Genomic DNA, 25,567 nt, shown 5'->3' on the forward strand with positions numbered 1-25,567 from the left:
TGATAACTGTGACTTAATTTTGAAATTGGATATTTATTTACTTTTAGCACATCTAAACCTGATCAGTCTGATAACTGTGACTTAATTTTAAAATTGGATATTTATTTACTTTTGGCACATCTAAACCTGATCAGTCTGATAACTGTGACTTAATTTTGAAATTGGATATTTATTAACTTTTAGCACATCTAAACCTGATCAGTCTGATAACTGTGACTTAATTTTGAAATTGGATATTTATTTACTTTTAGCACATCTAAACCTGATCAGTCTGATAACTGTGACTTAATTTTGAAATTGGATATTTATTTACTTTTGGCACATCTAAACCTGATCAGTCTGATAACTGTGACTTAATTTTGAAATTGGATATTTATTTACTTTTGGCACATCTAAACCTGATCAGTCTGATAACTGTGACTTAATTTTGAAATTGGATATTTATTTACTTTTAGCACATCTAAACCTGATCAGTTTTCAACATGTATTAACTTAGACTTTTTGGACCAAAGCCTTTTGAGTAGGATTAAGCAAAGGTCATTAAAGATACAAAAATAAAATTTGTTTGGAATCCGTATTCATATGTAGATTACCTGATCAATTATTTTTTATCATTCTTCAAAATTGTATAGACATTTTAAAACTTTCTGACAAATACTTTGTAAGCTTGATTATGCAGAATTCACACAAATTAAACAAATTTGGTAGGCATTTTTCTATTATATATTATGTTTAGATTTTCAGACCATTTCAGGAATGATACATTTTTTAACCACATTTTAAAACTTTTGAACAAAAACCTTGTAATCATGACTAAGCAAACATGACTTGAGATAGACAAATTAAATTTTTGTGACTTATTTTTGTTACCTTGAAGATGATTTTCACAGCCATATCACAATAATTTTTAAATTTATTTTACCATCTATACTTGCTTATAAGACAAGTCCAACTCCAAACTGCACAGACCCAGATCTGCCCTTGCATAATGCACCAGCACGTCTGTGAAATTTAGAAGTAATCAGTAGAAGAATCAAAATAGACTCTGATCTGCAGGTGGACTCAGCTTATATAGAGTAAGCTATTTGTATCTACTGGAGGGTGGGTGATATGTAGCTATTATGATGTTGGTAATATGTCTGTATGTTTGCCCATACATTTTTTAATTTCTGGAACATAACTCAAAAATTGTTCAAAATATCTTGATGAAATTTGGTGCACTTATTAGGCTAATGGTGTACATATGCCTTACTTATTGGGGTAGCAGTGTACTTATGCCTTACTTATTAGGGTAGCAGTGTATATATGCCTTACTTATTAGGCTAATGGTGTACATATGCCTTACTTATTGGGGTAGCAGTGTATATATGCCTTACTTATTAGGCTAATGGTGTACATATGCCTTACTTATTAGGATAGCAGTGTATATATGCCTTACTTATTAGGCTAATGGTGTACATATGCCTTACTTATTGGGGTAGCAGTGTATATATGCCTTACTTATTAGGTTAATGGTGTACATATACCTTACTTATTAGGGTAGCAGTGTATATATGCTTTACTTATTAGGCTAATGGTGCAGATATCCCTTACTTATTAGGATAGCAGTATATATATGCCTTACTTATTAGGCTAGTGATGTACATATGCCTTACTTATTAGGATAGCAGTGTATATATGCCTTACTTATTAGGATAGCAGTGTACATATGCCTTACTTATTTGGCTAGTGGTGTCGATATGCCTTACTTATTAGTGTAGCAGTGTACATATGCCTTACTTATTAGGCTAGTAGTGTAAATATGCCCTACTTATTAGGGTAATAATGTACATATGCCTTACTTATTTGGCTAGTGGTGTCGATATGCCTTACTTACTAGGCTAGTGGTGTTGATATGCCTCACTTACTAGGCTAGTGGTGTCGATATGCCTCACTTACTAGGCTAGTGGTGTCGATATGCCTCACTTACTAGGCTGGTGGTGTTGATATGCCTCACTTACTAGGCTAGTGGTGTCGATATGCCTTACTTATTAGGCTAGTGGTGTACATATTCTTTACCTACTAGGCTAATGGTTATAGAAGCCTTGCCTATTAGACTAATGGAGTAGATATGCCTTACTTATTATGGTAGTGGTTTAGATATGCTTTACTTATTATGGTAGTGGTTTAGCTGTACCTTACTTGTTAGGCTAGTGGTGTAGATATGCCTTACTTATTATGGTAAGTGGTGTAGATATGCCTTACTTATTTTGGTAAGTGGTGTAGATATGCCTTTCTTATTAGGCTAGTGGTGTACATATGCCTTACTTATTAGGGTAGCAGTGTACATATGCCTTACTTATTATGGTAGTGATGTAGATATGCCTTACTTATTAGGCTAGTGGTGTACATATGCCTTACTTATTAGGGTAGCAGTGTAGATATGCCTTACTTATTATGGTAGTGATGTAGATATGCCTTACTTATTAGGCTAGTGGTGTACATATGCCTTACTTATTAGGGTAGCAGTGCAGATATGCCTTACTTATTTTGGTAGTGGTGTACATATGCCTTACTTATTAGAGTAGAAGTGTAGATATGCCTTACTTGTTAGGCTAATGGTGTACAAATGCCTTACTTATTATGGTAGTGGTGTAGATATGCCTTACTTATTTTGGTAGTGGTGTAAATATGCCTTACTTATTGTGGTAGTGGTGTAGATATGCCTTACTTATTTTGGTAGTGGCGTAGATATGCCTTACTTGATAGGCTAGTGGTGTAGATTTGCATTGTGTTAATGCTTTTTATGTATTGGTCCATTTGTCTGTTCATCCATCTATTCATGCTATGACTTTGAGAGCAAACTTTACAATCATTCAAGATATTGGAACCAAACTGTATGCCTATAATAGACTGGTGGTCTACATGTGTCTTTTGCAATTAGGAATTCTACTGTTTAAATTAGTTTTTATGCTTTTGTCCATAAATCCATATATCATTAGGAAACTGTTCTCTAAATGTTATTATCCATACTGTTGGATTAATATCTGAGTACACTTCTCCAGTTTTTATTCATGATCTTTAATTCTAAATGGCTCAGTTCGATATGTAGGAATCTTTTCCTCTGGTGCTAAAGGTTGCTTTTCTGGGCTGTTCAGTAGTTTCATAAAGACAGCTTTCATGACTTGTGCTGGATTTGCTGGAGGGAAAATGTTTCCCTTTCAAAGCTGTTCCCCGACATATTGAGTCTAATTTCCAGTCAGGTTACCTAGAAGCTGCCTCACATACCTTAGGGGGCTGGAGGTGGTCTCTCCAGGGTAAGGATATGTATCTCCCTCCACCTGTTATCTGTTCTTCTAAGGTATTATGATTGGGTAACATATTTGAAGAAGAAACCAATTTCTGGGGTAAAATGTTTGTTTGATAATACTTACCCAGTCATAACACACATGCACCTTTCCATCCATGTATCATTAGGAATTCTTTAGTTTAAATATTTTGTTTGCATATACCCATTGATCTATCCATACATCCATTAATTATTAGGAATTCTTTAAGGTTCAGTCTTTTTTATGCATTGATTCATTTGTTTGTTCATCCACCCATATATAATTCACTTTTATTTCTGGAGAAAAACTTAAGCCCATTAAATATATTTTTGAAGTCCATTAAATATATCCTTTTGATACTTGGCATAGATATGTTGCTTGTAATCCTGATAAGACACCATCTTCTTGTTTCCCATCGAACTATAAGATAATTGATTGGACTACCTCATTTTAAACTATGATAGAAATAATGGAGGTTAAGACAGTCCACACTGTGTATAGACAGACCAACACTTTGTATAGACAGACCAACACTTTGTATGGAACATTTGCCATTGATCAAACATTGTAAGCTTTAAAACTTTTATGTACCATCTGTTCATAAAAGGATTTTTAAAGTAGAATGGAAGAACATTATGTTTTTATCCACCAGGTATGGAATATGGAAGGGGATATAACTATTGTTATGTTTGTATGTCTGTCTGTAAACATCTTGTTTTTGGCGCATAGTGTTCTTGCTTAAGTACTATAATAATTGTGTGTACATAAGTAGGGAAATTATTGACAGTTCTGTGTCATACGGTACTTGAATAAGCAATAAAAGAATGATAGTTCTTTGATAAGATAGTAGTATAAGTATAAGCAGTATAAGAATTCACAGTTCTGTATGATAGGGTACTAGCATAGGCAGTACAAGAATTGACAGCTCTTGGTCATAGGGTACTAGCATAAGCAGTACAAGAAATGACAGCTCTTGGTCATAGGGTACTAGCATAAGCAGTACAAGAAATGACAGCTCTTGGTCATAGGGTACTAGGATGAGTGGTACAAGAATTTACAGCTCTTTGTCATAGGGTACTAGCATGAGTAGTAAAGGAATTGACAGCTCTTGGTCATAGGGTACTAGCATAAGCAGTACAAGAATTGACAGTTCTTGGTCATAGGGTACTAGCATAAGCAGTACAAGAAATGACAGTTCTTGGTCATAGGGTACTAGCATAAGCAGTACAAGAATTGACAGCTCTTGGTCATAGGGTACTAGCATAAGCAGTACAAGAAATGACAGCTCTTGGTCATAGGGTACTAGGATGAGTGGTACAAGAATTTACAGCTCTTTGTCATAGGGTACTAGGATGAGTAGTAAAGGAATTGACAGCTCTTGGTCATATGTGAACTAACATAAGCAGTAGAAGAATTGGCAGCTCTTGGTCATATGTGAACTAACATAAGCAGTACAAGAATTGGCAGCTCTTAAGAATTGACAGCTCTTGGTCATAGGGTAATAACATAAGAAGTACAAGATTTGACAGCTCTTGTTCATAGGGTACTAGCATAAGCAATACAAGAATTGACAGCTCTTGGTCATAGGGTAATAACATAAGCAGTACAAGAATTGACAGCTCTTGTTCATAGGGTAATAGCATAAGCAGTACAAGAATTGACAACTCTTGGTGTTACATATACTTGATTTAATTTATATTTGAATTAATTTGTGTTTGATTTGAGTTGATTGTTTCTGGGTTTGGGAGTCTTTTTATTTTCTTTATATGTCAATGTAATGTAATTTTGTTTACTAAGAATTTGATATTTTCCGGAAAATTCAGTTTGACCTGAGTTTATCCTTAGATACCTAATAATAGAAACACTTGTTTCTATTTTGGCTTAGTTCCTGGCCTTGATTGAGGGTCAAGTAAACAACTTGTTCTCTGAGTAAAATGATTGGTTCTTATCAAGGACATACAGGAGCTATGTGACTTTTAGATGTAAACATGATCATGTCATTCTCTGGACCAGAAACGTTCACATTTGCAAGAGCAAAAAGAAATGAACTTAAACAGTTATTATTTGAATATGAGCACTTATTTCCAGATGTTCCTATAAGAACGAACACAATTTTTCATGATGCTGAAATTCTAAATTCCAAACCTGTGAAACAACACCCATTCAAGATGAACCCTCTTAAACAGAAATACTTGAAAAAGATAATTCAATATTTGCTGGATAATGACTTTACAGAGCCCATTAAAAGGGACTGGAGTTCACCATGCATACTTGTTCCGAAACCAGATAAAACTTTCCATATGTGCACTGATTATAGGATGGTGAATAGTGTGACAAAAACAGAGTCATTTCCATTACCAAAAAGCAATGATTGTATTGATAAGATCGAGAGTGCCAAGTATGTCACCAAATTTGACCCTCTGAAAGGATTTTGGCAAATTCCACAAACAAAGAGCAAAGGAAATTTTGGCATTCGTGACTCCAGATGGACTTTACCAATATAACATAATGTCATTTGGGATGAAAGGGTTGCCAAGTATAGAAAGAACATTTAGCAAAAATTCGGAAATTCTTTGACAGACTCACAGATGCATGTTTGACAATTAATTTATCTGAAAGTGAGTTATGCCATGCTAGTGTTACATTTCTGGGACACATCATGGGACATGGACAAGTTAAGCCTATAGATGCTAAGGTCAAGGCTATCTTTGAATTTCCCATGCCTGTTAATAAAAAAGCAACTGATGCAATTTTTAGGTATGGGCGGTTACTATCAAAAATTTTATTCCAATTTTTCTATAATTGCTGAACCCCTGACAAATTTATTGAGTCAGAAAAACAAGTTTCTTTGGACTGAAAAATGTTAGGAGGCTTTTTCAAAACCATACTCAAAAGCGCACCAGGTCTTACACCTCCAAATTTCAGCCAATCATTTAAATTTTCTGTTGATGCAAGTGATGTTGGGGTTGGAGCAGTTTTGATTCAAGAAGATGAAAATGGTATTGATCATCTAGTGTGCTATTTTTCTAAGAAATTAAATAAGCACCAAAGAACTTATTCAGCAATTGAGAAGGAATGTTTGGCTTTGATATTGACATTGCAACATTTTTAAGTTTACATTAGTTCAGCTCCTTCTTCAATTATTGTGTTTAATGACCACAACCCCTTACTTTCATTGGCAAGATGATCTTGACATCAGGCACATCAAGGGAAAAAATAATATAATAGCAGATGCACTTCACCCATGTATAACAATGTATTATTTCATATACACTGTGTGTAATCCATAAGAGTTATTCTCATATTTTTCTTTAATCTGTGTTAAAAAGAAAGCTTTATCATATAATTTTTTTTTCTTTATGGGAGGAAGTGTTACATATAGTTGAATTAATTTATGTTTGATTTGATTGATGTTTGTTTGATTTGATTGTTTGTGGGTTTGGGAGTCTTCTTTTTGAACATGTCAATGTAATGTAATTTTGTTTACTAGGAATTTTATATTTTCCAGAAAATTCAGTTTGACATGAGTATATCCTTAGATACCTAATAATAGAAACACTTGTTTCTATTTTTGGCTTAGGTCCTGGCCTTTCTTTAGGGTCAAATAAACAACATGTTCTCTGAGTAAAATGATTGGTTCTTATCATGGACATACACGAGCTATGTGACTTTTAGATGTAAGCATGATCATGTCATCCTCTATTTTGCAATTAGGCATTTCCAAAATTGCAAAATACTTAGTATTAGTAGTGATGTTTAGAGGGATAGATCTCAGTCTGGCTTCTAAACACTTGATGTCAAGTTGTTTTCTTCTGTTGTGACCAGAATTGAAGTTTTGAGGTATTGAGTTATATATTAATTTTTCTTCAGGTTTTTTGGACTCTAGAAGATTAATTCGTTTCTCTGGAAATATTATAGCATTCATACAGAACTCTTGAAAAAAGGACTTTTCTTGACAGATTTATTTGGATTTCCAAGACCAGAGGATTAATTATTATGTTTCTACAAGGAACTGTAGACATCAACACAGTACAGGCTACATCATGTGTCATTGCCTTCCATCTTGGATTCTTCATCGGTCTTGAACTTGGAATCATTAGAACATTTCAATATTAGGACTTCAAAAAGTTGTATTCGTGTATTATTCTTGTATTAATTTTGGATTTGATTCTGGAAACTGTCAGTTCTCATATTTTTTCATTTTACAGTATTTTTCCAGGGAAATAAAATATTTATTATATTTTTCAAAGATTGCTGTTTTCAATCTTTCTTGTTTTAATGTTTATTTAAGCCTAAACATGTAACATTGGTCATAGGGTACTAGCATAAGCAGCACAAGAATTGACAGTTTTGGATCATAAAATATGTGAATAAGCAGTACAAGAATTGAGAAGAGTTTTGGATTATAGTGTACTGTATTTATGTTGGGGATCTGTGGGAGTATGCCATCTCTAGATGGGTCTTATTTTCCACGATGTCTCCTGGGCCATCTTTTTGACAAGTGTCAAGTTTTCTAAATTGTTTGCAAAGTTTTATCTCTCTGCATGCTGCTTATATTGACCAAATTGGTTTTGATCATAAAAGAGAAAGTCTAAAAGCTGATCTGAATTTAATACAGGTAATATTTTCACCCTTAGAAACTGGACCACAAGATGTCTGCATTTCTTTGGCTTGATCCGCACCCAGTGACAGACAAGTTTTTTTATTATATACTCGCAGTTAAAGACATTTCTCAACTAGATAAACCTTGAACATTTTTATAATAATGTAGTTTATATTTTGAAAAATTGACCCTGTGTATTAAAGGATTTGATTTTTATTTCATTATTTTTATATTTAATTTTATATACATTTTATCATTTTTAGCATTTATACTTGATCTTGTTGGACTATATGTTTACATTTATTTATAAGGGTTTAAATTCTGATTGGCTTTGTATAATAGCTAGGATTTTGTTGATATGCTGTTAATCCTGGCACATAAATATTTCTGGGGTTGAATGTGTTAATCCTGATTATACTTTGTTCCCTCACAGTACATTTCAAAATTGAAAGTTGACATTAGTGCTAAATGTCACTATAAACTGCCACACTGCAGACATCATAGCAATATGACTAAAAATTTTAAAGCTACTTTAAAATTCCAAATCTCTCTATCTCTCTCTCTCACACACACACACACACACACACACACACATTCAAAATCAATAAGTTGACATCAGTTATTATCACAAAATGGTTTCCAGATACTTTCACACTAGTGAACATACATTGCTTTGCATAGAATCTCAGCTAGTGACCTTAGAAATCTGCTGAAGGTCACCAGAACCAAAAATAAGTAGCATCTGGAAAAACGATAATTGAAAAATGTTTTTTGCAACATTCTCAACAAAACCTTTATTTTATCCACTTTGCAAATTTTTCCTTCCATTCTGTCAAGAACCAGTGTTACAAAATGAGATTATTGTCATGGTGATGGTGGAATATATACTGTTGGTTTCCAAAACCAATTCCCTTCTAGTTTGATGATGTTAATAGTAGCTTTACTGAGCAAATATATACTTTAGAATCACCATATCCTAAATTGTAGAATCACCATATCCTAAAATATATGACTTGTACATCATACCATGTCCATGTCCTAAATACAACACTGCTATACATCATAGCATCTCCATGTCCTAAATATAACACTGATATACATCATAGCATTTCAGTGTCGTAAATACAACACTGCAATACATCACGACATCTCCATGTCCTAAATACAGCACTGCTATACTTCACAACATCTCCATGTCCTAAATACAACACTGCTATACATCACAACATCTCCATGTCCTAAATACAACACTGCTATACAACACAACATCTCCATGTCCTAAATACAACACTGCTATGCATCACGACATATCCATGTCCTAAATACAAAACTGCTATGCATCACGACATATCCATGTCCTAAATACAACACTGCTATACATCACAACATCTCTATGTCCTAAATACAACACTGCAATACATCACAACATCTCCATGTCCTAAATACAACACAGGTATATAAAATTAATTATAGAGACCTGGGTTCAAATCTCCATAGAGCACAAATTAAAGAATTCTCCAACCTATATGATAGTTTTATTTGTATTAAAATATTAATTCTGCCTACTATTATCAAGCATTCTTCTATGGAATCCATGGATAGCACTTTCTGTTCTGTTTGGTTTATATTTATAATTCTCTTTAATCAGTTCTATATACCTTGATTTCTTTTCATAGGAATCCGGGATGACTATACATAGATGAGAATTAATTACTAGGTCATCATGCGAGTGTGTCTGTTACACACGTTTGCATACACCGATTGAGTAAAATCAGTTTTTGGTGATGTATGCTTCAAAAGTCACAAGGGTTTATGGGCTCATGTGTGCAGGCAAGTCGATGGGTGCTGTTAACCCGCAGACCTGGGTTTGAATCTCTTTGTGTTTGGTGTATGTGTGTGTGTGTGTGTGTGTGTGATTTCGATTTTTAATGTAGCTTTAACAGTTTTTCAGTCATATCGCTACGATGTCTGCAGTGTGATAGTTTATAGTATGTCTAGCACTGGGGCATCATACCGCAGAGATATAGCATGATGTCCCAGCCAGTCACTTTATCCTGACACCAGGCCAACCAGTCATAACACTAACCTCTTAATGCTGAGCGCTATGCGAGGCAGGTGTTGGTAACATTTTTGTAAGTCTTTGGTATGACTTGGCCAGGGATCGAACCCATGACCTCTAACCACCTGGCCACCAGAGCAGTTTGAATCTCTGTAGAGTATGAATTAATAAATTCTCTAACCTGAATGATAGTATTATTTGTATATATATATATATATATATATATATATATATATATATATATATATATATAGCTCCCATGCAGTTAGTTTCCACACTCCAGTTTCCATTCATTTGTCATGATATTGTTTGCACATTTGCCTCCAACTATGTACCTTTTATCTGTATTTTTGCAGCAAATCTATGTCGGAACAAGTGGAGTACAAGAATGACCCACAGAGTGTTAGAAACCTTTACATACTTCACAGATATCACCTCATCAATAATGGACCAAGTCCACTTATAAATGCTACCATCAATATCACTGTCCCCATTGGCAATAATGGCAACACATTGGCAGTGATTATGGTAAGCATTGATTAGTATAGTTCTCATTATTTTACAGCACCATCAATAAATACTTGGCCTTTCATATAGTGCTTGGATCACTAATTCCTTTATGAATCAAGATAATATTAGCATTTAGGGTGGGAAAAAATATTTTGTGCACATGATTAACTAGTCCAATATTCAGAACAAGAATGTACCAGTCCAGTATCAATCACAAAGATTTATCAGTCCAGTATCCAGAATAAAGGATGTACCAGTCCATTATCCTGAATGAAAGGGTGTACAAGTCCATTATCATGCATATGGATGTACCAGTATAGTATCAAGCACACAAGGAATTTTTAATGAGTGTTATAAGTTTAGGTTTGGGCACTACATGTATACATAATTTTTTAGTTCAGCTGATTATAGACAAGAACTTTATTCCATCATTCTTTAGCACAAGTTTATCACTACAAATCCTCTTAACTACTGGGAGGATTGCCATGACATTTTACAAATGCATTCACCCAAAGGTCTCATTACTCCAGATTAATGTTAATGCTGACCTAACATCCACTGTGGCTGTCATGGTGGCCATCTTGAAAACAATTTAATTTGCTACTCCTCCAGAATGGATGGACATATTGATATGGAATTTTCATTCAAAGGCTTTTTATAATCTCTAATTAGTTCTAATGAAAGTGGTATCCCACAGACATTAGATATGGTAGCCATGTTGAAAATCTTTATATGGCTACTCCATCTGGACATAGAACACAATTAATTTTACTATATATTCTCGACATTTGTTTCTCAGTACTGACCTTTCCACTGTGGGACAATCAATACAAATCATATCCTAATCTAAAGTACCTTCAATGATGACTTCATGGTGAAGTTCTTGTCAAAGGTTGATCTGCATTTTTTTGATAGGCTGCACTGTAAACAGAGCAGCATGTAAACAGAACACAGATGACACTTCCGGATCATCACCAAGACATATTAGTCACTGTGCACTGTTGCCAAAACGCACAAGGATAACCACACCATGAGTTCATATTCTAAAGAATAAACAATTAGCTTTAAATCCCTTCCAAAAATGCATAAATCTAACTCTTCTATCACTACCAAATTGAGAGAGGAAAAAATGTTCTAAAAAAAAGACTACTTACATTCGTGGGTACTGAACCAGAAATATTAATTGTGGCCTAATTTTTTCAAAATGGATCATATTATTGTAATGGGGTTTTCTAGTTGTTCCGAAATGAAAAAAGTTGTAAATCTTACATCCATCTTGAAGATTTTCTTATAGTTTCTTGTCCTGAATGGATAAACACAACTGCATTTGGCTTGCAGGAAAATATTCTTATGTTATCTAATTGACCTTGAATTAAATAGGTGCCTGTCAAAAACTCTAATATGACTGCCAAGTGGCCATCTTGAAAAGCTTGTGTTAGCTATTTCTCCTTAAGAAATGATAATAATATTGACTTGAAGTTTTTAGTAAAATACTTTTTATGATATCTTGCTGTCTCGACTTCCAGCAAGGTAGTCATCTTGAAAATATTGTTATCAGTAGTCTTCTGGTCATATTGACAATTTCATAATACTTCTCACTCTGAATGAAAATTATATCAGCATGACCACCCAAAATTTGACAACAGCAGCTTCTCCAATCTGAATGGCTTTTTCTGAAACTACTATTTCCCTCTGGATATGGTTGTACCTGTTTTCAAATCATGCAGATACAGCTTCAGAAATAGATGCCTTTGACAGACATAATTGATAATGAATGGATGATTGTATGGACATGACTTTTCGCAAGAACACTGTTATTATATGGCATCCAGCATGACACCATATTGAAAATCATGTTATTACAACTCCTCTTGCATCATTGGAGGCATTGGCATGTTTTTTATTTTTTGTTAAAACACTTCTTGCAGCATGAATTGGTTCCAAATGAAAATGGTCAAGATCTTACTGCTAATTTGTCAACACTCTTGTAAAAACCAGACCTTGGTGTCAAGCAAAGGCCACTGCTTGTTTTTTTTTTTTTTAGTACTTTACTGAGAACACTGTGACTTGTACATATAACTGAATTTTAATTAGACTTTATATTATGCATTCTACTTAATAAATTCATAGTAATCAGACATTAATTTAAGGTCAAAGATTTTGACTTGGGGGATGGGAGTAGCTGTATTGTGAGTACGATAATACAAACCAGTATGCATACATTTTTATCCAATTCAGTTTATGAAGAATACTTTGAATTAACTTGAATAACTTTACAGTATTACTTATTGATTTAACCAAACTTTTCATCTGTTTGTATTTTGACATTACTAGAGATGAGTTCATTGATCTGCATGCCATGATATCTTTTGCAAGATCAATGTTATGACATGTACTGTTATGTACTGCACTTATAGATATCATCTGTATGTGTTAACTGAAATATCAGAAAAATAGTTTTTCATACCAAATTTGGCATGTTGGAGTAAAAAAAAAAGTTTCTGATACCTAATTTTCTTGTTGGAGTAAAAAAAAGGTTTTGATACCAAATTTGGCATGTTGGTGTTTCTCAAGAATGTCAGGAATGGTTTCAGTACTCATAGAAGAACTGGAGTTACCAACTCCTTGGATTATTGGAAATCTTTTTTGGCCTTACGTTAACAAAAATATTAATTAAGATGGGTACATTTACCTTAGTAGAGTTGAGCTGGATTGGCATGGAATACTTTTGTTTGACAAGAAACATGGAATGAATTAAATATTATAAAAGCACTAATATTTTCAAGTTTTATGCTGACAGATGGCAGGACCTCAAAGGATGCAGCTTTATGCTGCATTCCTTCCTAAAACCAATATTTACTACTCACATTATAAGTATAGATATCATGTGCTGCCTACACATTGCTTTGACACCCCTTGAGTAAATTATTGTTGGGGTTCACATAGTTGCATTTATCATGGTAACTACCTTAATTTTTCAGTTTGCTGATTTTGTGATACAGTTGTATGATAAACACAGTACCGACCTTATTTAAATGTCTAATCTCACTGGTCAACAGTGAAATCATTACTGACTTGAAAAGGCCCTAATCTGTAGTATTTTGGTGTGCCGAACACGAATATAACCGTGAAAAATTTGTATTGGCTCTCGTTTTGAAGATATTCATATACCTCATTTTCTATGTTTCACTGTGTAAATTTCTCCAGTAGGACTGCGGCAACATCCGGAATAATGATGTAACATTGCATAATACCATCATGCTCACATCATCCACAGTTGATTGCATCATTTTCTGATGCAATGCAATACTAATGCCATGCGGCTGCTGAAGTAAGTTGACGTCAGCAGTGTACTATACATGTGTAGGCCTATTATACTAATGCCAGGCGGCTGCTGAAGCTGACGTAAGCAGTGTACTATATAAAGCCCAATCAGATAGGTTCAGCATTTAAAATATTTTAGATGTTGTGCGAGACAGTTCAAGCTACTGTTACATAAAACTTATTATTTTATCCATTTACGTACAATAAAGAACAGTAATGCCTCGAAAGTGTGTTAATACCGCGGACAATTTTTGCTATATTTGTGGGGAAGTGACATTTGCCAACCAGAAGAAAAGTATCAATTCTCAAGTGAAGAAGGCATATCATCTTTACTTCGGATGCAAGGTTGGTAACCAAGACAAGCCTTGGGCTCCGCATATATGCTGTGCTACATGTACAACACAGCTTTCACAGTGGTTGAATTGCAAAAGGTCATCAATGCCGTTTGCAGTCCCAATGGTGTGGAGAGAGCCAAGCAACCACCTAAATGACTGTTACTTCTGCTTGGTTCCTCCTCTTTCCGGCGGAATAACGAAGCGAAAGAAGTCGAGAATAGTCTACCCAAACATTCCGTCTGCATTGAGACCAGTTCCACATGGTGAGGGACTTCCTATTCCAGAACCTCCAGCAGAATATTCTCTTGATTCATCTGACGAAGACAAAGGTGAGTCGACCTGTTCTTCTCCTGGTCCATCAGCATGCAGTGATCCAGATTTTCACTGTGGTGCATCATCAACCCCACACAGAATAACACAGGAAGAACTAAATGACCTGATTCGTGATTTGGACTTATCAAAGAACAAGGCAGAATTGCTAGGATCAAGACTCCAACAATGGAATCTTCTAGAAGAAGATGTCACAATTACTGCATATCGAAAGCGCCACCAGCAATTGGAGCCTTTCTTCAGAAAGGAAAGTAATCTGATATTCTGTTCCGATATTGAGGGCCTCATGAATGCTTTAAAAATCACTCATGACCCACAAGAATGGAGACTATTTGTGGACTCTTCGAAACTGAGTCTCAAGGCTGTGCTTTTGCACAATGGAAACATTCTTCCATCTATTCCAGTAGCGTATGCTGTCCACATGAAAGAGACATACGATAACTTAAGGCAGCTACTGAATTCCATTGAGTATAACAAGTACAGCTGGCACCTCTGTGGTGATTTGAAGGTAGTTGCCCTTTTAATGGGACTGCAGCAAGGATATACAAAATACATGTGTTTCTTATGCGAGTGGGATAGCCGAGCAAGGGAAATGCACTACATGAGGAAGGAATGGACTCACAGGCAGAATGTAGCCATTGGAGAGAAGAATATCCAACACCCAGCTCTGGTTGAGGCTCAGAAAATCTTGCTACCACCCCTTCACATCAAACTAGGTTTGATGAAGAACTTTGTGAAAGCCATTGACCGGACTTTGCCAGCATTCCGATACCTGCATGAAAAATTCCCTCGACTCAGCGAAGCAAAGATTAAAGAGGGAGTTTTTGTGGGTCCTCAGATTCGAGAGCTTTTCAAAGATGACCGGTTCAACAACTTGCTGGAAGGTGACGCGAAACAAGCATGGAATGCTTTTTGCCTAGTTTCTACAAACTTCCTCGGAAATGTTAGGGCAGAAAACTATAAGGAACTAGTAGAAGACATGTTGATGAAGTATAAGAAACTTGGCTGCAATATGTCTCTAAAGATTCACTTCCTTCATTCCCATTTGGATTTCTTTCCTAGCAACTGTGGTATTGTTAGTGATGAACACGGCGAACGTTTTCATCAAGATATCGCAACAATGGAACAAAGATACCAGGGAAAATGGTCCACTACAATGCTGGCTGACTACTGCTGGACACTCCTCAGAGATGCTCCCGAACAGCTGTACAAGAGACAGGCGAAGAAATCTAAGATGTAGTCAATGACTTGATTTTTTATAGGTAGGCTATTACAGTTGACCTTTTACTATTGGAATGCATTTCGTTATGTAAACATTAATTTCTTGCAGATTACAAAAAAACTAGAGCCAATTTTGCAATTTGACTGTCATATTCGTGTTCAGCACATAAAAATTGATAAGAATTGACTAATTTTATTTCAGTAACATGACTTTTGTAAAAATTTGTTGTCCAGTGTCTTCTGTCTGATGTTTTGGTTTCCTGTTGTGATTCCCCATTCTTCAATGGAATCATAATACTTTAAGAAGAACTACTGCCTCACAAATCCAGCCTTTCCAGATACTACTTTTAGCTAAATGGAGCTAAAAGCTGTCTTCTGACCTATGTGGTGCTCGGGCAGAGTGATCTCCTCTTATGTATAAGACTTTTTGGCAAAGTCTAAGGATACATCAGTTACTACTTCAGTTGCTAGCGTGCTCTTGTCACAAGAGACCTTGCAAAAGCCAGAATCTACATGGGGAATATATCATTACAAGTTGGGGAGTTTTTTACTTCTAAAGAAAGTATACTTTTCTCTTTTAATCATGACAAAGTTCTAACTTTCAAAGTGCTAACACTTTGTTGTCATCACACATTTAGGTACTTACAGGGTGAGACTAAGTGACTTCACAGTAAGTTTGGGCTATAATTAATTATGTATGTGCAAGTCTTTAGCACTTATAAAAACTGATAATATGTGTGCAATGCCATTACGAATGGGTACATATTGGCGATTTTGTATTACAAGTCATTCATAGCATCCAGGTGCCAACTTCGATGTTTTTATTTGTACAGGTGGTCAGTGGGCTTTTTCCCTACAGGTATTTGCCTCATTTTGGATATTGTTGCACCTACTTTGTAAATATCTATAACAGTACCTCAGTTCCTTTTATGTGAAGGTTTTGTGTGTAACATAGACACTTGTGTACATTTCTGTATTGGGGGGCCTCGAGTGGCTGAGTGGTCTAAAGCGCTCTCTGTTTCAGATCACTGCCATCTCACTTTTGTCTGCATGGGTTTGAGTCTTGGATTTGGTCAGTGTGGGTATGTGAGAAAGCTTGCCAGTAGCTTTTTGAGGGTCTGTGGTTCTTTCTGGGGATTTCCTGGGTTCTTCCTCCACCATTAATACTGGCCACCATGTATCATGTACTGAAGAATGGCGTTAAACCCTACAGCAACAACATTTCTGTATTGCTTCACCTGTGATTGGACAAGGAAAGGTTATAAGTCATGTTCTACTTTTCACGTTTGTATAAGCAACACTTGAGTCCTGTTTATCTGCATAAAAATTCCATGATATTTAAAGAGCACTTAGTCACTCACATGGGTAATCTATGCAACTTCAAAAGATAGGTTCTGGTTACAATATTTATATATGTGCAGGTCTTTATGCCCTTAGCGAACTCTTTATATATGTATATACAGGTGAGTTTCCTTTACCACATCATCTTTAGCTATGGAAAATCATGCTTCAATGGTTCTACCTGTACATGCTTTCTATGACCTTCCCTACAGTTAGCATTGTAACTGAGATCATCTGCTATCACTTTTTTCCAGATAACCATCATTTGGTATAGCTCTTGTGTCCACACTGTAGTCAAATATCACATGTTCAGGCCCACAGATGTATACTTCTCCTCCATACAGGTGATATTATCATTATAATTTACCTGTATGCTTCATTGCTTTATTAGACTGTTATTAATTTCTGGGTCAATTTTGTTACAATTTAGCTCTGCACAGACATTGCATTCTAAAAATCAGGTGCAGGACCTCATTTTTACATTTTTCTCTATTTGTCTTATAGATTAGAACAATGGGTAAAGTGCAAAAACACACAGCTCAAAAAGAATACTAACTAGTCTGCATGCTGACCTTTCCTCGGTGTAAAAATTTCTGGCAGACAAGGGAGATAAATAAACTTACCCTTCACCTTCAGCCATGAAGCACTGGACATTGCCATGCTCTGAAACAGTTCTGGCATCCAAGTCACCACCACATGACAGCATTTTTGGCACCTCTCTCTACTTTGCCCCTTCATGGTTCAACTTGATTTCTTTTGCGGAACAGCGAGGGACAGAGCTAACAAACAGCTAAGTTTCCTCTCACTCAACATACATATGGATAGGTTATATGGATCAAACATCCCACAATCCATCCAAACTGATAATCCTAATGATATCCTTCCCATTCAGATGGCCTATTCCTGCTGTGACTGGCCAGGCCATGTAATTGGGATCACAAGGGACCAAAACATCAATATTATGGATTAAGTTTCCGTCACTGAAGGGGACCTTACCCTCACCTCATGCATCCATGATAATGTTGCTTGTTCTCCAGTGCTGTCTTCTATTCTACACTAAATAAGTCCTGGAAAGATGTTGTCTTCTGAGCTTTTTCCATTGCGAAAGTTTTCCACTTTGGCCCCCTGAATTTTGTCCTCCTCCTCCTACTTCATTAACAACCTGGACCATCTGTGGATCTTACAAAAGAGTCCAACAGAGTGCTGCCTGTACAAGCCAGGAGCTTATGGGTCCACTTGTACTGTTATAAAACATGTATACTGTAAACGGGTATCTGGTGGCACATTGTATTACCCAGGTTATTATCAGTGGTTGAGTACATGGATAGCCATTCACAACTCTATCAACCAGATGGAAAGAAAAAAATATATGTAAATTTAATTATCCATGGACATTGCAAAGTAGGCATATACGAAAAGCAAAAAAGGTGACCAATATGCATTTTGTGCAGTTTGCAGTTCTGACTTTTTAAATATTTCATGAACAGAAAAACGATGTTGAGTATTGCAAGAATTCCACTCATGTAACTAATAATAAAATGGCTGGGTCAATGACAAAACTCAACATGTAATTTTCAGTGAAAGATGATAGTTTACACACATATATATATGCCACTTTAAATGACCAACAGTCCCACTTTCATTACCATAAAAGGCGTCTGATAATGAAACATAGAACATTCAGAAAAAACAAAAATTAAATAAGATTTCATACATCAAACTTATTATATTTTTATTAAATTCAGCATAAAATAGTCATTATTTACTGACCAGTGCAATGTTGCTGATCCAGATCATTACACAACTCAGCTAGAGTTGGGCTTCATGATCAAACCATTAATGACCAGTCAGAAAAATAGTCTGAAAAAGAATTAAGATCAACATTGATTGATGTCTTCATCGACAGTATTAGAACAACACCTAGCCTTACAAGATTAGGCTGTGGTATCCAATGTATAGTTGCTCATAAAATTAGGTCTGCAGAGGATGAGTTCCAGCAATGGATCGCTGGAACCAGAACTGGATCAAATGCATCCACATCAAGCAGAATGCAAATGAACAGTTCTTGTCCATTCAGCTTAACATCATGAATGATATCCATGACTGTAGCTCAGTGAATTTTCACATCAGCATCTTAAAACATAGATGCAGTTACATAATTCAACCCATCATCTGCATCATCATTTTCTTTAAACTAATTGCCAATTTTACTTACTAGATGTTTGTGAGATTTGTAGTAGATCATATGTGTTTGCCTGTGGCATGTGACAGATCCAATAATTGCTTAGGCCTGTATAAAAAATGAATTCTTCCATAACTCCAGGGAAAATGTGTCTGATCTCATCAACACAGACCACTCTTTTTCAAGATGTATCGAATGAGTAGTGCTGCTCTTTGTGTTGATACAGATGGTGTGGAAATCATCTGTGCATGAAATGAATTCAGTAACTTAAGCTACATTTTGAGAGGCTCATGTAAAATTCTCTGGCTGTAGTCTTGAATATCAATGAATGAACATTGTCATGATGTTAGCATGCAATCTGTTTCTATGTATTTCATGCAAATTCTGTAACCCAACTATTGTTTTCATTCCATCGTGTCATACAATTTTGAATAGTTAATTTTTTCTTGGCTGTGTTTATTTTTCTTACCCTCAGGTGACTTCCAGGTATCCAAATACTTGATGACATTGGGAATCAGAAATAGCATGTGTCATCAGACATTGGACAGATGCATAAGAAGTCTTAATTTGAAGTTACCAGCAACTTTTGAATGCAAATCAAGTGCGAGTTATTTATGATCTTATATCCCCCAGATTCATGAGTGATCATCAGAAACATGTCACCATCATTATTTATCACTTGGATTTTAATATTTATTTGCGGTATTAAAATTATAATTTGAATTTGCTCAATATTACTAAAATTCCAAATGGCCAGATGGACTGGCTATTCATTCTTTGCCCCAGTCAGCCATGAAATTGGCTGGCGTATGCTGCATGAAAGTAACATGATGTGTTTGTTTTCTGTTGGATTCTGTAGAATGTCTCAGCAGGCTGTGTTATAACATATACAGAGAGTGACAAAATCCTGATGTCATCTACAACTGTGGGGCCCACAGAACGAACAACACGCATTATAGACAGCCTACCAGTACCTAATCAGCAAAGGCGCAAAAGAGACGATCCACATGGTGTTCAGATGTCAGAATTGACAGTTCATGATCCATCAAAACTTGATATTGTAAGATTATTCATATATTTGCATGGTGATCAAATTTCCAGATTTTGCAACACATGATGTTTTCATTGCTACTTAAAAAGATGTGGATTTAAATTTGTCAACTGATGCAACCTGGTCTGTTGCCTTTATAGATTATCTGTATGGACTTAAATATGTGGATTGTGTTTAGAACACAGTCTGTTGTCATTATACATGTTTGAATATGTAAATGAGCTCAGTCTGCTATCTTGATAGATGGATTGTTTTTTGCTGTTCTTTTAAATTCATGCTTTATTTGTTTCCATAAGGCAGGAAAAGTGATGTCAAGATTGGAAAACTTTCAGTTCACCAATTTAGAAACATGACAGTGGAATTTAAAGTTATTTTTGCAATAGGCATGATAATATATTGAAATGTGTTTATTATCTATTTGTAATAAATTAATAGAGATATTTTGTTTTCATTGGTCATGTGACCAGAATGCTGTCACATGACGAAAATATCAGCATGCAACTATTATCAAAGTTGAACATGTCAGATTACAAATTGGACTGATTAATACGATAGTGTTCTGATCAATTTGGGTTACAGTGTACAAGTAATCCTTCTATTTTTTAATATGTCACTTTATTAAACCATGGTAAGAGTCACATTACAAATTAATGATTATACAAGTTATATGATTAATCTGGACACTTGAGTCACATGACCAAAATGGCCATTCGAAATAAGAGTCACAGCTGATTCTCTTCTTGATATTGATTATTCCTTGATTATTTATTGATATAGCATTATGGTTCAAATTGGCAACATGAGGTAGGGATGTGTTATTCCACAGGGATTTACAAGTTGTTAATCTTCAGATTTGATATGGAAAGGTACTTTGCACATTGCCAAAGGCCATTTCATCTGACTGTAACCCAAGAGCCACATTGGATATCAGTAACCACCTAAAAACTGTTCATATCTGCAATGATATGTTGTAGACAGACTTGGCCACAATCATTGCAATGTTTTATGAATAGGTGAGATCAGATCCCAGACTGGAAGCATTATCAATACAAGATCTGGGTCAGTTAATTGGACCAACTGAAAATGTAATTATCTACCAAATTAAAACACACAGCAAGATGAAATTTTGTATGGATATTTATTACTAGCCAGATGAATGCAGTTAGTTAATTAGCAGACTGATTGATCTTTATTTTATTTTCCAATTAGAATTGAGTTTTGTGTATGGTATATTCCTAGATTAAATTCTTTAGAGAGCAAGCACAAATAAGCATTAAACTGACAAAACTAGCTGCAAAGACATTTACATGGAAAAGCTAGCATAGTTATATAGTGTGAAACATGTTAGGACTCATATCATGATAGCACATGATTATTTCTTCTTCACAGATCATCCATTTATGTTAACATTTCCTTATGTTTACTTTGAAGCTAAATTATTTGTCATATTTTGAATGGGCAGTTCATTTTCTTCAGCTGAATCTGTTTCTGATTTTCATTGTTCCAATACCCCCAATCCTTATATCAAAGATTGGAGATATTGTCTTATATTTGTAAATTATAATGTCTGAGACTTCTTAGTTTATCGTTAATTTAATATCAAATAATAAACTTTTTACATGTTTTATGTACAGAAAGAATAAATCCAATGAAAATCTTTTTTTGTGTTGTAGACTTGCACAAACTATCAGTGTCGTCTGGTCACGTGTAATATAGGTGCTGTAAAAGGAGAAGAAAAGAAAACCGTGGATGTGAATATTAACATTGTTGAGAAAAACATTCCATCAGATAAGGTAGTTGTTTTAATTTCACTCCATTATTCGATGCAGATTTCTCACTACATTATTTTAAAAGCACATTATTATGTATGACTGATATGCAGTAATGACTTTTATTCACAGTAACAGTTATTTTGTATATGTCTTATATGCAGTTATGACTTTTGTTCACAGTAACAGTTATTATGTATATGTCTGATATGCAGTTATGACTTTTGTTCACAGTAACAGTTATTATGTATATGTCTGATATGCAGTTATGACTTTTGTTCACAGTAACAGTTATTATGTATGTCTGATATGCAGTAATGACTTTAATTTACAGTAACAGTTATAATGTAAATATCTGATATGCAGTAATGATTTTAGTTTACAGTAACAGTTATTATGTATGTCTGATATGCAGTAATGACTTTAGTTTACAGTAACAGTTATTATGTATGTCTGATATGCAGTAATGACTTTAGTTTGCAGTAACAGTTATTATGTATGTCTGATATGCAGTAATGACTTTAGTTTACAGTAACAGTTATTATGTATGTCTGATATGCAGTAATGACTTTAATTTACAGTAACAGTTATTACGTATGTCTGATATGTAGTAATGACTTTAGTTTACAGTAACAGTTATTATGTAAATATCTGATATGCAGTAATGATTTTGGTTTAGTAAATTATTATTTATGTCTGATATAATGATTTTAACTTACAATAACATTTATTATGTATGTGTCTGATATGCAGTAATGATTTTTGTTTACAGTAACTGTAATGTATGCATCTGATATGTAATATTGATTTTTGTTTATAGCAACAGTTAATGTATATATCTGAAATACAAAAATGGTTGTATGCTTTATAAGAGTATTTTAAAAACATAACATCCATTTAATATTATCATTGGCTTCTAATTATTTGTTTGCATATGAGGTATGTTATTTTGAAGCGAGACCTGACAGACATATTGTCTCCGCATCTGTCAGTCTATCTAGCTCGCTAATGATTATGTATCCAGATATATTTTATCAGTGATATGTCATTAGACTTGTAGATATTTACACATTTATATAGACATTTATCAAACCGTATCTTCAAGATGAACTTGGAGTATACATGATTTTTGTTGATAAAGTGGGGAAAAAGCTTAAATATAAAGGTCACTGGACCATGACTTTTGGTAATGACTACACTCAACCTGTTTTAGTGTTAAAGTAATTTATCAAACCATGCTCATTCTTAATGTAGTTAAATATTATTTGCCACACTGCAATGTAATGCTTAGTAAGGTCACAAAGCAGCACAAAGTAATGCAAACTCATTAACTGTATGTGATAAATAGTGTAAAGGTCTTGTAGACTACCTTAGGTTGGGGTGGGGTGCTCCCAGTATATCTTTAATTATTACAGGAGACCCACCCTGGCTCGTTTTTGTCAGAAATTGAAGTAGTGATAGAGATGCAAAGGTCCGAGCCCCCAGTCAGTGATGCCGACAGTTAAATTACTGAATACACAAAAGGTGAAATTCAAATAAACAAACAAATTTAATATCATTCAATTACAGATAGTCCTACCTCAAATGAAATTCAATATTCAAAACCCTATCACTCGTCTTTCACTCGACCAAGTGATGGCCTATTTCATCATCTGACTTAGTGTGATAGATTTTCCTCCTGTCCTGTGTTTCTACTCATCAATAGTATTCTTGACTGGTACCCAGTACCCTTTTAGTCCAACAATCACGTCCTTCACCCTTCCACATTCTCCACTTCCATTCTCTCCTTTTCTTGTCTCCTACAGCTCCTCCGGTCCCTTAAAGCTTCCCAGAATAGCATTGTTTCCTGCCAATTTTGAATGATGTCGGAGTAGCTTATAACTTCCTTATGTAATTCCCGCAAGATGGTTTAGCGACTACTTACATTTAGTTTCAAGACACTAGATTTAAACTTGCAATTCCAATGGTGGCAGGGCCCCAAGTGGTCTAAAGCACTCTCCATTACGGATCAATGCCATCTCACCTCTGCCTGTGTGGGTTCGAGTCTCGGATTCTGCTAATGTGGGTATGTGAGAAAGCTTGCCAGTAGCTTCTCGTGGGTCGGTGGTTCTTTCCAGGGTTTTCCCATGTTCTTCCTCCACCATTAATACTGGCCGCCATGTATAGCCTTTCGTGTGCTGAGAAATGGCGTTAAACCCTACAACAACAACAACAGCCAATGCTGGCCACGCCATGCTCAATTCTGAGTGGATGTCGATTCACCCATGGTCTACATAATTAGCAGACATTGCCTCCTCCCCAGCAGTCTGTCAAGGGTGGATTTACAACCCCCACTTGATATTCCTTTGAGCCCAACACCAGCAATTTATGCCACTTACCTGTGAATTGTATGCAGCCAAATAAGGCGCTAGTAACAAGTTCCTATGGCTATGTTATATACAACTGGCTTCCCACGTGTCCTTTTGATGTCGGCTTACACTATCATAACATAAGCCGGCCGGCCAGTTGTATACACATCGCTTTGACACTCATTGTTTGCAAGGCTGACACTCGCAACATTTATGAAGCGAATAATTAGCCTCAGGGTCTAGTATATACATGCTGCAATCTGGCTTTTGTTCCTTACATATAACGTGACAAATGGAATCATAAAATTGTGTTTCATAAAAATTTGTGAAATTTATTGGTACAAATATGCCACTTGCTGTAAGCTGCTTGTGGCATTTAATATTATTACTTTCACAAATATTATTTAAATGGAATTTTAAGATTTTCTATATAATTGTTGAAAAAATCACCTGCTAAATTGGAAGATTGTGGTAATTGTGGTTGCAACACCATCATTATTGCAGGTAAAAAGTTTGGAAGTCATTTTATTTAATAGGATGTTGGAAAATCATAAAAGTTATAGATTGCTAACATATATTAAAAAAACAACCCATTCTTCAAAACATAAGGAAACAGTGAACATCTACTCCAATAAGGACACTTCAGACTTGCCATGAATATAAAAATCTGAGAAATTTGTGCATAAAACTATTAAAAGAAGGAAATATCTAAATTGAAATGATTTGTGATAAGAAAACTACCAAACTTAAATGTACAGTGATAAGTGATAAGAAAAGTAATGAATATGAAATGTACAGTGATAAGAAAAGTATTGTATTGAATTGTACAGTGGTAAGAAAAGTACTGAATTGAAATCTACATTGATAAGGAAAGTACTGAATTGAATTGTACACTGATAAGAAAAGTACTGAATTGAAATATATAGTAATAAGAAAATCAATGAATCAAAGAAATATACAGTGATAAGAAAAGTAATTGAATTTAAAATGTAGTGATAAGACAGGTACTGCATTGAAATGTGGTTGATAAGAAAAGTACTGAGTGTCACTGTACATGGATAACAAAAGTACAGAATTTAAATGTACAGTGATAAGAAAAGGATAGAATTAAAAAATGTACAGTTATGAGAAAAGTACTGAATCAAGGAAATGTACCATGATAATAAAGGTATTGAACCAAAGAAAT

General features: G+C 34.9%; 1 protein-coding gene across 1 annotated transcript in view; it reads left to right on the forward strand.

Annotated features, from left to right (window-relative positions):
* The window catches only part of LOC149776296 (integrin alpha-V-like), a 147,634-nt gene that overhangs the window by 118,188 nt on the left and 3,879 nt on the right, over positions 1-25,567 (forward strand). The window contains exons 19-21 of the mRNA XM_089942765.1: positions 10,327-10,498; positions 20,073-20,273; positions 21,938-22,057. Of these exons, the coding sequence (XP_089798891.1) occupies positions 10,327-10,498; positions 20,073-20,273; positions 21,938-22,057 (493 nt within the window). The remainder of the gene's footprint in view (positions 1-10,326; positions 10,499-20,072; positions 20,274-21,937; positions 22,058-25,567) is intronic.

The sequence above is a fragment of the Sinohyriopsis cumingii genome, chromosome 18, assembly GCF_028554795.1.
Source record: "Sinohyriopsis cumingii isolate HCF-2022 chromosome 18, ASM2855479v2, whole genome shotgun sequence".
NCBI classification, from domain to species: Eukaryota; Metazoa; Mollusca; class Bivalvia; order Unionida; family Unionidae; genus Sinohyriopsis; species Sinohyriopsis cumingii.